Source organism: Dipodomys spectabilis, unplaced genomic scaffold (genome assembly GCF_019054845.1).
Source record: "Dipodomys spectabilis isolate Male_0828 unplaced genomic scaffold, ASM1905484v1 ptg000512l, whole genome shotgun sequence".
NCBI classification, from domain to species: Eukaryota; Metazoa; Chordata; class Mammalia; order Rodentia; family Heteromyidae; genus Dipodomys; species Dipodomys spectabilis.
In genome coordinates, this window is record NW_024871189.1 from 301,826 (window position 1) to 317,711 (window position 15,886).

The 15,886-nt window shown below is 59.6% G+C and overlaps 2 protein-coding genes across 4 annotated transcripts in view; one reads left to right on the top strand and one right to left on the bottom strand.

The window, feature by feature from the left end:
• The window catches only part of Tbc1d16 (TBC1 domain family member 16), a 60,796-nt gene extending 52,532 nt beyond the window's left edge, over positions 1-8,264 (bottom strand). For all 3 annotated transcript variants that reach the window (XM_042670000.1, XM_042669999.1, XM_042669998.1), the window contains exon 1: positions 8,179-8,264. The gene's annotated coding sequence lies outside the window, so the exon portion shown is untranslated. The remainder of the gene's footprint in view (positions 1-8,178) is intronic.
• Positions 8,265-14,077: 5,813 nt separating this feature from the next.
• The window catches only part of Ccdc40 (coiled-coil domain containing 40), a 29,775-nt gene continuing 27,966 nt past the window's right edge, over positions 14,078-15,886 (top strand). The window contains exon 1 of the mRNA XM_042670009.1: positions 14,078-14,470. Within this exon, the coding sequence (XP_042525943.1) occupies positions 14,078-14,470 (393 nt within the window). The remainder of the gene's footprint in view (positions 14,471-15,886) is intronic.

A 15,886-nucleotide genomic window follows, 5' to 3' on the forward strand; every position in this document is an offset into this window, starting at 1 on the left:
CAGTGCCCAGGCTTGAGTTCAAGCTCCAAGACTGGTACAAAAAAAAAAAAAGACGCGACAGGGACGCCGCCATCCAGACAGAAGGATGGTGCTAGTCGTAGGCAGGGGTGGATGAAGGCCATCATGGAGAGAGCTGGCCTGGGCTGGGGCTGGGGGCTGGCCTCCAGCAGTCTCAGCGGTCCCGTGGGAGGCCCTAATGCGTTGAATCCACCCCCCACACACACAGATGACCTTGAGTCCAGGTACGCATGACCTTGAGCGGCCCTTGGGCACCTCGGCGCAGGAGTTCATTTGTTGGCCCTAGGGACAGGGCCCTGGCATCTCTTGGGTCAGCAAGGGGCAAAGACGGCCATGCCTCATGGGAGATGCAGAAGCCAAGTTCTAGAAAAGCAGCCCGGACAACAGAGCTGGAGCCAGCGGCTCAGCCAGGCACCCTGACGCTGCTGTGCCTGGGCCCTGGGAACTCTCCACCAGCCAGCTGGCTTTGCCTGGTTCTGTGAACTTGGGAGGGCAGCCTGTGTGGCACCGGATCAGCCCGTTCTGAAGGAGGTCGTGTCCTGAGCAGAGAGCTGCATCTCCAACTTCCACACCAGGAAGCTCCTGAACCGAGCGTGCCCGTCACCACCCCGGGAAGGACAGAGGCAGCCAGACAGCAGGGAATGGTGCTCTGCCAGCACAGGCTGTGAGCTGGCTACTCAGGAGGCTACGATCTGAGGACCGAGGTTCAAAGCCAGCCTGGGCAGGAAAGTCCATGAGACACATTATCTCCAATGAACCAGTAAAAAAGCTGGAAGTGGAGCTATGGCTCAAGTAGTAGAAAACCAGCCTTGAGCAATAAAGCTAAGGAATAGCACCCAGGCCCTGAGTTCAAGTCCCACTTACTGGCAAAAATAAAAAATAACCCCCCGCCCCCCACAACTCCCGTGTGTGAGAATCTGTGAAGAAGCTCCCGTCTGGGCTCAGTCTCCCCATCCCTTTGGGAAGTCTGGCTGTGCCAACCTGGTGACTGGCTCAGAGCGTGGAGATGGAGTGAAGCCTCAGCCCCGATGTGCAGAAACAAACAACTCTCCGTGGCCGTAAAGGCGTGGTGCTGGTGTAAAGGCTCTCTAAGCATGTCACCCAGTGGAGCGAGTGCTGGTCTGTCGCTGGTGACCACCAGGTAAGGCCAGATTTTTGCAAAAGATCACTGTACAATTGCCAAGGGGGAAAAATGACCTGAGCTCCCCCCAATGAAAATACACCCGCTCCTAAAACTCATAAAACAAAAACACCCTCCGCAGAGTCGTTCTTTCCCACCAACTGTAGCTCTGAAAGCCAGAGTCCCTGCAAGAACGCTGGGCTTGGGCTTGCGGCAGCCTCCGGGGAAAGTTACTGGGGGTGAAGCCAGCTGAAGTTGGCTTCAGGAGTTTTGAGGTAGTTGGGGGGGGGGGGGGGGGAAGGAGAGAAAGATGCAGGAAATGATGGAAGCCCAGAGAACCGGGGAGAGAAGATAGAGGGAGCGGGACAAGGAGACACAGAAGGCTGGGACTGTGCTCAGTGGTGGAGCGCTCGCCTAGCGTGCATGAAGCCCTGGGTTCCATTCCTCAGCACCACAGACACAGAAAAAGCTGGAAGTGGTGCTGTGGTTCAAGTGGTAGAGTGCCAGCCTTGAGCAAAAAAAGTACTGGGACAGTGCCCAGGTCCTGAGTTCAAGCCCCAGGACTGGCAGAGGTGGGGGGGTAGAGAGAGAGAGAGAGAGGGAGGAGGAGAAGGGGAGGAGGAGGAGGGGGAGGAGGAGGAGGAGGAGGAGGAGGAGGAGGAGGAGGGGGAGGAGGAGGAGGAGGGGAAGGAGGAGGAGGAGGAGGAGGAGGAGGAGGAGGAGGAGGAGGAGGAGGGGAGAAGGAAAAGCAGGAAGAGAGGGACAGCAGATTGCTTCCTGCCCAGCCCCGTCAGGCCGGGCTCTGGGACAGGCTGTGCTGGGGACAGTGCCAGTGTGGGAAACAGTTGCTAAAGCACGTGCTCCCTCCACCCGTAGGAGCGCCTGGCCACGGGCACTGCCTCCCGGCAGCTCTGGTCACCACGGTGGTGGTACAGAGGGTGGGGTCCCTTCTAGAAAATGTTTTCAAGGGGCCAAGTTAAGACATTTATTACCCAGAATTCCCAGCCCGGGCTGGGTGACTCACTAGTGCGGGGACCCTCCCGATGTGGAGAGGCCAGGCTCCCAGGAAAGCAGGTGGCCTGCCTTCTTCAAGAACCAACCCCGGGCCTCCTGTGGTGGCTGCCGCAGCTGATGCCCCATCACACACACCCGGCAGCTCCCGCCTATCCCCATCCCCCCAACCCCACAGGGTGCTCCATCCCCACAGGGTGCTCCATCCCCAGCAGGATGCTCCATCCCCACAGGGTGCTCCATCCCCAGCAGGATGCTCCATCCCCACAGGGTGCTCCATCCCCAGCAGGGTGCTCCATCCCCAGCAGGGTGCTCCATCCCCGGCGGGGTGCTCCATCCCCGGCAGGATGCTCCATCCCCAGCAGGGTGCTCCATCCCCAGCAGGGTGCTCCATCCCCAGCGGGGTGCTCCATCCCCGGCGGGGTGCTCCATCCCCAGCGGGGTGCTCCATCCCCAGCGGGGTGCTCCATCCCCAGCAGGGTGCTCCATCCCCAGCGGGATGCTCCATCCCCAGCAGGGTGCTCCATCCCCAGCAGGATGCTCCATCCCCACAGGGTGCTCCATCCCCACAGGGTGCTCCATCCCCAGCGGGATGCTCCATCCCCACAGGGTGCTCCATCCCCAGCAGGGTGCTCCATCCCCAGCAGGATGCTCCATCCCCAGCGGGGTGCTCCATCCCCAGCGGGGTGCTCCATCCCCAGCAGGGTGCTCCATCCCCAGCAGGGTGCTCCATCCCCAGCAGGATGCTCCATCCCCAGCAGGGTGCTCCATCCCCAGCGGGGTGCTCCATCCCCAGCGGGGTGCTCCATCCCCAGCAGGATGCTCCATCCCCAGCAGGGTGCTCCATCCCCAGCGGGATGCTCCATCCCCGGCAGGGTGCTCCATCCCCGGCAGGGTGCTCCATCCCCGGCAGGGTGCTCCATCCCCAGCGGGGTGCTCCATCCCCAGCGGGGTGCTCCATCCCCAGCAGGATGCTCCATCCCCAGCAGGGTGCTCCATCCCCAGCAGGATGCTCCATCCCCAGCAGGGTGCTCCATCCCCAGCAGGATGCTCCATCCCCGGCAGGGTGCTCCATCCCCGGCGGGGTGCTCCATCCCCAGCAGGATGCTCCATCCCCAGCAGGGTGCTCCATCCCCGGCGGGGTGCTCCATCCCCGGCAGGGTGCTCCATCCCCAGCGGGGTGCTCCATCCCCAGCGGGGTGCTCCATCCCCAGCAGGGTGCTCCATCCCCAGCAGGATGCTCCATCCCCAGCAGGGTGCTCCATCCCCAGCAGGATGCTCCATCCCCAGCGGGGTGCTCTATCCCCAGCGGGGTGCTCCATCCCCAGCAGGGTGCTCCATCCCCAGCAGGGTGCTCCATCCCCAGCGGGGTGCTCTATCCCCAGCGGGGTGCTCCATCCCCAGCAGGGTGCTCCATCCCCAGCAGGGTGCTCCATCCCCAGCAGGGTGCTCCATCCCCAGCGGGATGCTCCATCCCCAGCAGGGTGCTCCATCCCCGGCGGGGTGCTCCATCCCCAGCAGGGTGCTCCATCCCCGGCGGGGTGCTCCATCCCCGGCAGGGTGCTCCATCCCCAGCAGGGTGCTCCATCCCCAGCAGGGTGCTCCATCCCCGGCGGGGTGCTCCATCCCCAGCAGGGTGCTCCATCCCCAGCAGGGTGCTCCATCCCCAGCGGGGTGCTCTATCCCCGGCAGCCCCTGGGCCATCCGATGCCCCCCCAGGCCACACCCCTGGGCTTCAGGCCCTTCCTCTGGTTCAAGGCCAACAGTCCTGCCTCCCTCTTCTACCGGCAAGGCTGCGGTGATTACAGATGAGGGGGCCCAGGCTCGCCCACCTCAGCCCTGTAACACCGGTCAGCTGTGGCGCCCCCACGTAAACCGTTATTTGCTCACTGATTTGTGTGCCATCCTGGGACTCTGAGCTCAAGGCCTGGGTGCTCTCCCCGAGCTTTTTTGTTCAAGCCTAGCACTCTTACCGCTTGAGGCACAGCTCCACTTCCAGCTTTGTGCTGGCTAACTGGAGACAAGAGTCTCACAGACTTTCCTGCCAGGGCTGGCTTGGAACCTGGATCCTCAGACCTCAGCTTCCTGAGTGGCTGGGCCGACAGGCGTGAGCCGCTGGCACCCGGCTCCCCTGTAACTCAATCTTCCTCTGCCATAACTTCACTTAGGTGCCCCCAGCCCCTGAATCAGGCGTGGACATGTGAGGGGTTTTTCTCCCTGCGGGGGGGCCCCCCTCCCTCCCCCACCCCAGGCAAACCTCCATCACCAGGAGGCTGGACTCTCATTCACTGAGGAATGGACAAACGCTGTCAGAACTACAGACGGCAGGCGGACAGCTGGGCACCCACCACAGCGTCTGCCGTCGAAGCTTCCTCCCCCAAAGCCTTGGTGTCCAATTCCAGAATGAAGGAAAAAGCCTCTTCCAGAACCTTCCTAGGAAGACCAAGGGTAACGGGCAGCCTGCAGCTGCCCCTCCTCCCACCCCACATGCTCGCGCTGTGGCCAGCCTCGGCCAGTGGGTTCAGGTGCCGGGGCGCGGCAGTAGCATCACCCCAGATCTCCTCACTGCCCTGAGCTAGTAACTCCCTGAGCCACGCCTGCCGGTGACCACGGTGCCGGCAACGGGGTGGAAGCAGGCAGAGTGGGGGCCACGGGCGCTCAGAGCACGTCACTGGGCACAGCTCACAGCCCACGCCCCTGGCCCTTGTCCCAGGCTCAAAATGCCCTAAGTTCTGGTCACCCACACGCAGCCAGCAGAGACCGGTTCATCTGCTTTGCCCCAGACACCCGAGAGGATACGGAGATGTCCCATCAAACACCAGCCAGAAGTGCCCAAGCAAGGACTGCTTCCCTCCCAGGAAGGATGACTCTGTGAGCTACTAGACATAATCCTAACTACTCAGCAGGCCGAGATCTGAGGATCTCGGTGCAGAGCCCGCCCCAGAAGGGAAGTCTGTGAGGCTTACTTCCAATCTCGTACTGAACTATGGCTCAAGTGGTAGCATACCAGCCTTGAGTGAAAAAGCTAAGCAGCAATGCCCAGGCCCTGACTTGAAGCCCCAGCACTGGCACAAAAAGTCCTTTGGCTTTCAATAATCCTTGTGACAAGCCTTTGAAGTATTATTATTTTTTGCCAGTCCTGGGGCTTGGACTCAGGGCCTGGGTACTGACCCTGAGCTTTGTTGGCTCAAGGCTGGCACTTTTCCACTTGAGCCACACAGGCAGGCACTTCTGACTTTTTCTGTGTATGTGGTACTGAGAAATCGAACCCAGGACTTCATGCATGCTAGGCAAGCACTCTACCACTAAGCCACATTCCCAGCCTAGTTGCATTAGTTTTACAGATGGGAAATTAAGACATAGAGGAGGAACTGTTGGGGTGAAGCAGTCTGTTTTGGGGGTCATGTTCTTAACCACGGCACTCTGCTGCCTAACGCTGAGGACAAGAGGCAGGTGCAATTGTAACCGGCAAGTTCTACAAACTCAGTGGCTGTTTGCTCAGATGCCTCAAGTGAACGGAGAGCCGTGGCCGGTGGTAATGGCTGCACCCCGTGCCTATTTCCTTCCATTTCTACCAGTCGTGGAGCAGTGCTTGCAGGCAGCACGCCCCGTGAAGATGAGGGGAGGCACAGGTTCCTTGGAGCCAGAAGACTCTGTACCTGAGGCCGTACTGTCAGTCCTGGCCCACAGACTTAAAGGGGTCCCTTGGAGCCTCAGTATCCCCATATAAAATGGGGATGAACCACAGTTCTGCCAGGCCCCGGGGTGGGAAGGAGCTGTGCACTAAACAAACAAAAAAACACACATAAATCAAGCAATATGAACACACAGAGCCAGGCACCAACAGTTCACATCTGTAACCTTAACTACTCAAGAGGCTGAGCTCTGAAGATCTCAGCTCAAAGCCAGCTAGGCAGATCAGCTCATTCACGTTCTTAACCACCAAAAGGCCAGAAGTGGAGTTGTAGCTAAGTGGTAAAGTGTGTGAAAAAGCTAAGGAGTAGCACCTCGGCCCTGAGTTCAAGCCCTAGAAACAGTGAAGGAAGGAAAGAAGGAAAGAAGGAAAGAAAGGAAAAGAAAACAAAGAGAAAAAGAAAGATTAACACAATCATGGTAACTAGGTTAAATAACTCCGTAGGCAAACATGTTCTATCTGTGTTCTGCTTACCATAAACTTTTCACTTTTATTTTTTGTCAGTCCTGGGCTTGAACTTGGGGCTTGGGCTCTGTCCCTGAGCCTCTCTGTGCTCAAGGCTAGCACTCTACCACTTAAGCCACAGCACCACTTCCAGCTTTTTCCGTGTATGTGGTACTGAGGAATGGAACCCAGGTCTTCATGCATGCTAGGCCAGCACTCTACCACTGAGCCATCTTCCCAGCCCAACAACAACAAAAATATATATACATATATATATGCATATATATATATACACGTATATATTAAGAAAAAAGTATGAGCCAGGTGCTGGTGGCTCACGCCCATAATCCTACTCAGGAGGCTGAGATGTGAGGATTGCAGTTCGAAGCCAGCCTAAGCAGGATAGCCCATGAGGCTCTCATCTCAATAAACTACTCAGAAAAGGCCGGGAGTGGCGCTGTGGCTCAAGCGGCAGAGCTAGCCTTGAGCAGAGGCTCAGGGGCAGCGCCCAGGCCCTGGGTTCAAGCCCCAGGGCTGGCAAAACAAGAAAAAGAATGAAACAAGAATGGACTACAGAACAGAGCACCCCACAATCAGCAGACTCGCGAGCCCCAGGCGCCCCGGGGGAACTCCGAGGCTCAGGCCCGCCGCCTGCGCCCCCGGTTCACTCAGCCTGCGCGTGGGCCACCGGCCGCGCGGGGACCGGGGGCGGGGCAGCAGCGCCGGCCTGTCCTCGAGCGGGAGGGGGGGGGTGGCGCCCCGAGTGCGCAGGGCCCGGGGAGGAGGAGCAGTGGGGGGGGGAGGAGAGGTGGGGGGAGGAGCGGTGGGGGGGAGGAGAGGTGGGGGGAAGAGGAGCGGTCGGGGGGGAGGAGGAGGAGCGGTGGGGGGAGGAGGGGCGGTGGGGGGGAGGAGGAGGAGCGGGGGGGGGGAGGAGGAGGAGCGGGGGGGAGGAGGAGCGGTCGGGGGGGGGAGGAGGGGCGGTGGGGGGGGAGGAGGAGGAGCGGGGGGAGGAGGAGCGGTCGGGGGGGAGGAGGGGCGGTGGGGGGGAGGAGCAGTGGGGGGGAGGAGCGATGGGGGGAGGAGCGGTGGGGGGGAGGAGCGGTGGGGGGGAGGAGCGGTGGGGGGGAGCGGTGGGGGGGAGCGGTGGGGGGGAGGAGGAGCGGTGGGGGGAGGAGGAGCGGTGGGGGGAGGAGGAGCGGTGGGGGGAGGAGGAGCGGTGGGGGGAGGAGGAGCGGTGGGGGGAGGAGGAGCGGTGGGGGGAGGAGGAGCGGTGGGGGGAGGAGGAGCGGTGGGGGGAGGAGGGGCGGTGGGGGGAGGAGGGGCGGTGGGGGGAGGAGGGGCGGTGGGGGGAGGAGGAGCGGTGGGGGGAGGAGGAGCGATGGGGGGGAGGAGGAGCGGTGGGGGGGGATCCGGGCCGGCGGGCAGCGCGCGCCCCGGGGCCGGCGGGCGGCGCGCGCCCCGGAGCGCGGACCCGGAGCCGAGCCGCCGCCCCCGGGCGCGCGCCGCCGGGACGCCGGGCGCATTCGGGGGCCGCCCCCCGCCCGTTCCGCGTGCTCCGCCGATCCCGACAGACAAAGGCCGAAAGTTCCCCGGCCCAGCGCGCCGGACACGCGGGGGCCGGACGCCCGGAAGGAGGCCCGCGCGCGCCCCGGGCGCCCCACCCGCGGCGGGGAGGGTCCCCGGGAGGCCCCGGCCGATCCGGGTCCTCCCGTGACGCCCTGCGACGCCCCGCCCCGCGCCCCCTGGACGGCGGCGGACCCCGGCCCTCCCGGACGCCGCGGCCGCGGCCCGCGCCCTCCCCCCGCGCCCCGCGCGCCGCGGATGGGCGCTGCCCCCTCGGGAGCGGACCCCGCCCCCTGGCCCCGGACAGGCCCTCCCCCCCGATACCCACCCGGGTCCCGCCGCGGGGGCCGGACTCACGCCGGTTCCAGGATCCGCCGCCGCCGCCGCCGCCGCCGCCGCTGCAGCCCCGGAGGCTCCGCGGGGCGGGGACGCGCAGGGAGGCTCGGCCTCGGCTCCGCCCCCAGCCCCGCCCCCGGGACACGCCCCGCCTCTGCTCCCTCCAAACCCCGCCCCCGATCGGCCAGAGCTCCGCCCGCAGTCCGACCGGACCCGCCCAGTTCTGCCCTGGCCCCGCCCCGACTCCGCCCCCTGCCGGCGGGCCCGAGAACTCCAGCCTCAGCCGGGCGTCAGGTCCCTGGCCGGCCTCCCCCAGCACGGCAGCCCACGCGCCCGCGAGGGGCCACGGGGCCGCTCGCCAGAGCCTGCAGGAGGTCCCGGCTCCTCGAGCCCGCACCAGGCCCTCTGCCCCCGGGTCCCCGGCTCCCGGGGGTCCCCGGCTCCCGGGGGTCCCGGTGCCAGGTTGGGCGCAGGCTGACGTCGTTGTCGCCATCTGGACAGAGTCCCAGCCTGGCGGAGCAAAGACGCATTTGTGCTTCAGTGTGTCCCACACCTGCGTGTCTACACACCTGTGAGCCCCTCACCTGATTGTATCCACACCTGAGTGTACCCACACCTGAGTGTATCCACACCTGAGTGTATCCACACCTAGTGCATCCACACCTGAGTGTACCCACACCTGAGTGTACCCACACCTGAGTGCATCCACACCTGAGTGTATCCACACCTGAGTGTATCCACACACCTGAGTGTACCTACACCTGAGTGTACCCACACCTGAGTGTATCCACACCTGAGTGTACCCACACCTGAGTGTATCCACACCTGAGTGTATCCACACACCTGTGTACCCACACCTAGTGCATCCACACCTGAGTGTATCCACACCTGAGTGTAACCACACCTGAGTATATCCACACCTGAGTGTCCCCGTACATCTGAGCGTGCCCCTCACCTGAGTGTACCTACACCTGAGGGTACCCACACACCTGTGTACCCACACCTGTGTATCCACACCTGAGTGTACCCACACACCTGAGTGTATCCACACACCTGAGTGTACCCACACCTGAGTGTACCCACACACCTGAGTGTACCCACACCTGAGTGTATCCACACACCTGAGTGTATCCACACCTGAGTGTATCCACACACCTGAGTGTATCCACACACCTGAGTGTATCCACACCTGTGTATCCACACCTGAGTGTACCCACACCTGAGTGTATCCACACCTGAGTGTATCCACACACCTGAGTGTATCCACACCTGTGTATCCACACACCTGAGTGTATCCACACCTGAGTGTATCCACACCTGAGTGTATCCACACACCTGAGTGTATCTACACCTGAGTGTATCTACACACCTGAGTGTACCCACACACCTGTGTACCCACACCTGAGTGTATCCACACACCTGTGTACCCACACCTGTGTATCCACACCTGAGTGTACCCACACACCTGAGTGTATCCACACACCTGAGTGTACCCACACCTGAGTGTACCCACACCTGAGTGTACCTACACACATGAGTGTATCCACACACCTGAGTGTACCCACACCTGAGTGTACCCACACACCTGAGTGTACCCACACCTGAGTGTACCCACACACCTGAGTGTACCCACACCTGAGTGTATCCACACACCTGAGTGTATCCACACCTGAGTGTATCCACACCTGAGTGTATCCACACACCTGAGTGTATCTACACCTGAGTGTATCTACACACCTGAGTGTACCCACACACCTGTGTACCCACACCTGAGTGTATCCACACACCTGTGTACCCACACCTGTGTATCCACACCTGAGTGTACCCACACACCTGAGTGTATCCACACACCTGAGTGTACCCACACCTGAGTGTACCCACACCTGAGTGTACCTACACACCTGAGTGTATCCACACACCTGAGTGTACCCACACCTGAGTGTACCCACACACCTGAGTGTACCCACACCTGAGTGTACCCACACACCTGAGTGTACCCACACCTGAGTGTATCCACACACCTGAGTGTATCCACACCTGAGTGTATCCACACCTGAGTGTATCCACACCTGAGTGTATCTACACCTGAGTGTATCCACACACCTGAGTGTACCCACACCTGAGTGTACCAGCACCTGAGTGTACCCACACCTGAGTGTACCAGCACCTGAGTGTACCAGCACCCCTGAGTGCATACACACACCTGAGCGTGCCCACACCTGAGCGTGTTCTCGCCTGAGCATCTGCATACTGGGTGCTGCGGTCCCCAGCGCACGCGCGCCCGGCCCGCGGCCCCGCCCCCGGACAGGCCCCGCCCCCGGACAGGCCCCGCCCCCGGACAGGCCCCGCCCCCGGACAGGCCCCGCCCCCGGACGGGCCCCGCCCCCGGACAGGCCCCGCCCCTGCGCCGCCGGATGTTGACGCCGTCGCCTAGCAACGCAAGATGGCGGCGCCCGGGGACCCGGCCGGCGGGTAATGGGGACGGGGGGGGGGGGGGGGGCGGCGGGGGGCGGCGGGTCACGGGGACGGGGCGGCGGGCGGCGGGGGGCGGCGGGGGGCGGCGGGGGGCGGCGGGGGGCGGCGGGGGGGGCGGCGGGGCTCGGCGCTCTGCGGCTGCGCGCCCCCGCCGCCCCCGCCGTTCGTCCCCGCGCTCCCCCGCCTCCGCCCGCTCCGCCCGCACCCTCGGACCGTGGGGCCCTGCGGCCACCGGCCCCCAGCGCCGCTCCTCCCGGGGCTGCGTCCTGCCCCCGCTCCGGCTCCCACGCTCGCTGCCCTCCTCGACCCGCCCCGGCGCCCTGCGGTAACCATGGCAACCGCGGCGCTCGGCCCTGCTGGCTGCGGGGCGCCGGTCCACGCCAGCCCCGCGCCTCCGTCCCGCGGGGTGGACCCCGCGCACGGGCGGCCCGCGGCGCCGGGGCCCGGCCCGGAGTGCACGCGCGCGGGGCGAGCGGCCCGGCCGCGCTCCGTGCCAGGGTCCTGCGGCCGCGCGGACGCCTGGGTGCTGACTGGCGTGTGTGTGTGTGTGTGTGTGTGTGTGTGTGTGTGTGTGTGTGTGTGTGCGTGTGTGTGTGCGTGTGTCCAGGCTTAGTCCAGCCCGCCCGGCGCCGGGGCGCACGCCGGTCATCCCAGCTGCTCCGGAGGCTGAGGTCTGAGGATCGCGGTTCAAAGCCAGCCCGGGCAGGAAAGTCCGTGAGGCTCTCAGTGAACCACCAAAAGGCCAGAGTGGAGCTGTGGCTCAAGCAGTAGAGCGTCAGCCTTGTGCACAAAAGCCCTGGGACCGTGCCCAGGCTTGAGTTGAAGCACACACCACGCACACGCACACACACACACACAATTTGTATGTACTGCCACGGGAAGAGTAAAGGTAAAGCATTGGCTACTGTGTGATTTCTCACTTCAAGCAGAGGCAGTGACTGGAAGGACCAGAATGAATCCGAGTATACCTTCCATTTCTGGCTGTGACACATGGTTGCCTTGGAAGGCGAGGGAAATCACAAGGTTTCCATTGTCTGTGAAGCACTTACATTAGTTTGATTTTTTAAAGAAAACATATATGCATACATTGTATATACATTTAGTTTATTGTAACAGAGCATCTTGTACACTTTGTAATTTTTTTTTGTTGGTCATGGGTCTTGAACTCTGGGCCTGGGCGCTGTCCCTCAGCTCTTCAGCTCAAGGCTAGCATTCTATCATTTGAGCCACAGCGCCACTTCAGGCTTTTTCTGCTTATGTGGTGCTGAGAAATGGAATCCAGGGCCTCAGGCATGCAAGGCAAGCGCTCTACCACTCAGCCACCTTCCCAGCCCTCTTGTACACTTTTAATGCTTAAAACTAAGCATCATTTTTCCTTTCCAATCAAAACAAAATTTAAAAACATATGAACAAAATTAAATAGAGAATATCAGTTCTGAATAAGATCCTACAAGACCTGCTGATTCTGCCACAAAGTGACAGGGCTCAAGTCATCATGAGGAGAGAATTTTATTTATTCGTTTATTTTGCCAGTTCTGATGCTTGAATTCTAGAGTTGGGCACTGTTCCTGAGCTCCCAGACTTTCCTACCCAGGCTGGCTTCAAACTATGATCCTCAGATCTCAACCTCCTGAAGTAGCTAGGATTACAGGTGTGAGACACTGGCACCCAGCAGAGAATTTTATTTAATAAGTATTGTCTTAAACTACAGGGATATCTGTTGAACATCACAATTAAACATGCCAAAGGAGAAGCCATATCTTAGTTGATATCTTTGTGTTTTTCTTGTTGTTGTTGTTGGTTGTGGGGCTTGAACTCAAGGCCTGGGTGCTGGCCCTCAGCTCTTCAGCTCAAGGCTAGCTCTTTACCACTTGAGCCACAGCGCCACTCTGACTTTTTCTACTTATGTGGTACTGAGGAATCAAACCCAGGGCCTCATGGATGCAAGGCAAGCACTCTATCACTGAGTCACCTTCCCATCCCCTTAGTTGATATCTTTAATAGACCAAAAAAGTTTATTCTTGTGCTGGTAGTGAGGCTTGAACTCAGGGCATGTCCCTTATCTTTTCCAACTCAAGGCTGATGCTCTACCACTTGAACCACTGCTTCTCTTCTAGCTTTTTAGTTAATTGGAGTCTCATAGACTTTTCTGCCTGGGCTAGCTTCTCATTGCAATCCTCAGATCTCATCCTCCTGATTAGCTAGGATCATAGACTCAAACCACACGCACCTTGCGAACCAAAACAATCACTTAAGGATTTGTTTATGTCAAGGTCTTTTTTGCTGTCTAATGTCTGTTTCCCAAGGATGTGGATACAGAGCCATTTTGGATACAGAGCCATTTTCATACAAATCTTTGGTGTAATCACAAAGGTTCCAATTAGTGTCCTAAAGTGCTATATTTAGTTAAAAATTAAGAGAATATGATTGTCTAATTAGATACTGGTGAACCAAAACAATCAAAATAAGAGATTCTTATCTCTAATAAACTACTCCGAGAAAGCCAGAAGTAGTGTTGTGGCTCAAATGGTAGAGCACTAGCTTTGAGTACAGGCACCAGGCCCTGAGTTCAAGCCCAGAATTAAAGAACAGATAGTCTTGATGCCGTGGCTGAGAAGCTAAGGAAGCCTGGAGCTTGTCCCTGCTGTGGACCGTCTCCGCTCGCGTCCAGATGGGCCGGGTATAGCACAGGAGACCTCCTCTTGTTGTATTTTACTGTTTCCACCACTGGGTTTTTCATTCATGGTTGGAGCAAACTTAGGGCACTTTGGGCCCCCTAACAGGCAGGTTGTAGTGGGTGACAGGAGGAAATCTTGGCTGGCAGCTGAGCGGAGGCAGAGAGGGTACAGGAGGGGAAGGAGGGGAAGACCCAGGGGGCACCAGCACCCACTGCACAGCTTTCTCTGAAAACAGGTCTTCCCCGGAAGGCAGATCGACTTCTGAGGAAGAAGAGGAGGATGTGGTAAAGTACCCACTTGGGGAGCTGTGGTGGTTCGGGTTTGGTAGGAGGTAGGCAGAGCTAGGACTCAGGTCAGAGGGGCGATCACCCTTTTGCCTTGCATTGAGACAGACTCACTTCAGATACCGAGAAACCAAGGTCCCCGCTGCCTGGCGTCAGGAGCGGCCGGGGTGTCCCGTTCGTAGAGCACCCTGAGTTTTCCAGAACAGAGTGCTAAAACAAAGCGTGCAACAGGACTGTGGGAAACAGTCTAGATAAAGCCCGCCACCAGGTCTCAGTGAGGGGGAGGGGTCGTGGCTCCTTTGTCACGTGTCCTGGGTTTCCTGGCCACCCATTCCAGGCGCCAGCGGCGGGGAAGAGTGGCGCAGCTGAAGACCCTGCAGGTGCTTCCTTGTGGCCCGAAGGGGAAGCGCAAGACCAAGACCCGAGAGACGCCACAGGATGGACCGGAGGCGGGATGGAAGAGGAGACGGAAATGGAAATGGAAGGAGAGATGGAAGGAGAGACCGAAGGGGAGACCGAAGGGGAGACCGAAGAGAGAACTGAAGGCGAAACGGAAGGAGAGATGGAAGGGGAGATGATCAAAGGAGAGATGGGGGGAGAGATGGAATTCTTGGGGGCAGAGGAGGACAAACAGGTATTTTATGGCTATATGGAAGAAGAGCCAGCCAGATATTCTGAGCCGCCCTACCCAGAATTCGTTTCCGAGGAAATGTCTGGAAAAGTGAGACCCGAATCCCTTCCTGACATTTCCCAAGAGCTGGAGCTCTCACCAGAGCTCATGAGCCCACTGGAATCGAGAGGGGCTGAGTTCGAGGGATCCAGCGAGACGGCCGACCCTTTGAGTACAGTAAGCAGCGGGTTGAGTAGGCCTGAGCCGGCCCTGTGCCCCATGCCGGTGCCCCGTGCCCCGGGCTCTTCAGCCCGTTCACACACGTGCACTCACTCCCTGTCGGGATTCCTCAGCACACTTGGTCTCACTGCCCCGGCTCCCGACCCCAGGCCGTCCGCTGAGCACCCAGGTTCCAGTGTCCAGAGCAGCGTTCCGTGAGGAAGCCACACGGGGGGGGGGGGGGGGGGGGGGGAACACGTGCACTTTGAGACACTTGAAATGTAGGTGGAGAGAAGGGGGAACAGAAATGTTCGTTTCTAGTCTTCAGTGGGACTGGAAGTTGAACTCGGAGCCTCACACTTGCTTTGCAGACACTTTGCTTACTTGAACACTAAGCACTTTTTTGCTTTAGTTACTTATGAGTTAGGATCTGACTCTGTGTGTGTATGTGTGTTGGTCACAGGGCTTGAACCCTGGGCCTGAGCACTGTCCCTCGGCTCTTCAGCTCTGGGGGAGCGTTCTACCACTTGAGCCACAACACCACTTCCGGTTTTCTGGTGGTTCTTTGGGGATAAGAGTCTCATGGACTTTCCTGCTAGGACTGGCTGTCAACTATGATCCTCAGACCTCAGCTAGGATGAGTAGCTAGGATGACAGGCGTGAGCCACCAGCGCCCAGCTGACTTTTTTTTTTAATGCTGGGAGTGGCCTGGACCACCATCATCCTATTTTTTCTTCCTGTTTTTCCAGGTATCTGGGATGACAGGTTCTTGCCACCACACACAGTTATTGGCTGAGACAGGATCTCTAACTTTTTTGCATGAGTTGGCTTTGAACTTTGATCCTCCTGATCACCAACCACTCTTCCCTCCACCCTCTCCCCCCCAGTAGTAGGATTACTGGTATGAGCCACCAGCACCTGGCTTCAAAGTTGCCCTTTGCCTTTTTCTATTACATAAAGATGATCCGGGGAAAGTACTTTCTATCTTGCTTATTTACAAAGATGAGTTGGGAGGGGTTCTGGAGTTTGAATCCAGGGCTTAGGGCTGGAGGCGTGGCTCTATTCATAGAGTACTAGCCGATGAGCAAAAATCATCAAGTACTGAGTTTGAGTCCTGGTCTTGGACAAAAGAAAAGAACCCAAGGCTTTTCCCTTGTTAGCCAGGTGGTCTACCACCCCTGCTGCTCCCACAACCTTTTTTGCTTAAGTTTGTGCTTTAGTTGTAGGCGCTCACGTTTGCCCCAGGCCAGCCTGGACCGATGAGACTCCTACCCCTGAGTTCCCAGTAGCTGGAGCCACAGCACTGCCTGCCCCTGCAGCCCTGATGTGGCCAGTGGGTTTTGTGGCCTTTTGACCCCCACCCACCTGCATTTCTGTGTCTCCTACAGATGTTGTCCCTTCTCCTTTCCCACACCACCCCTCTTTAGCTTTTTC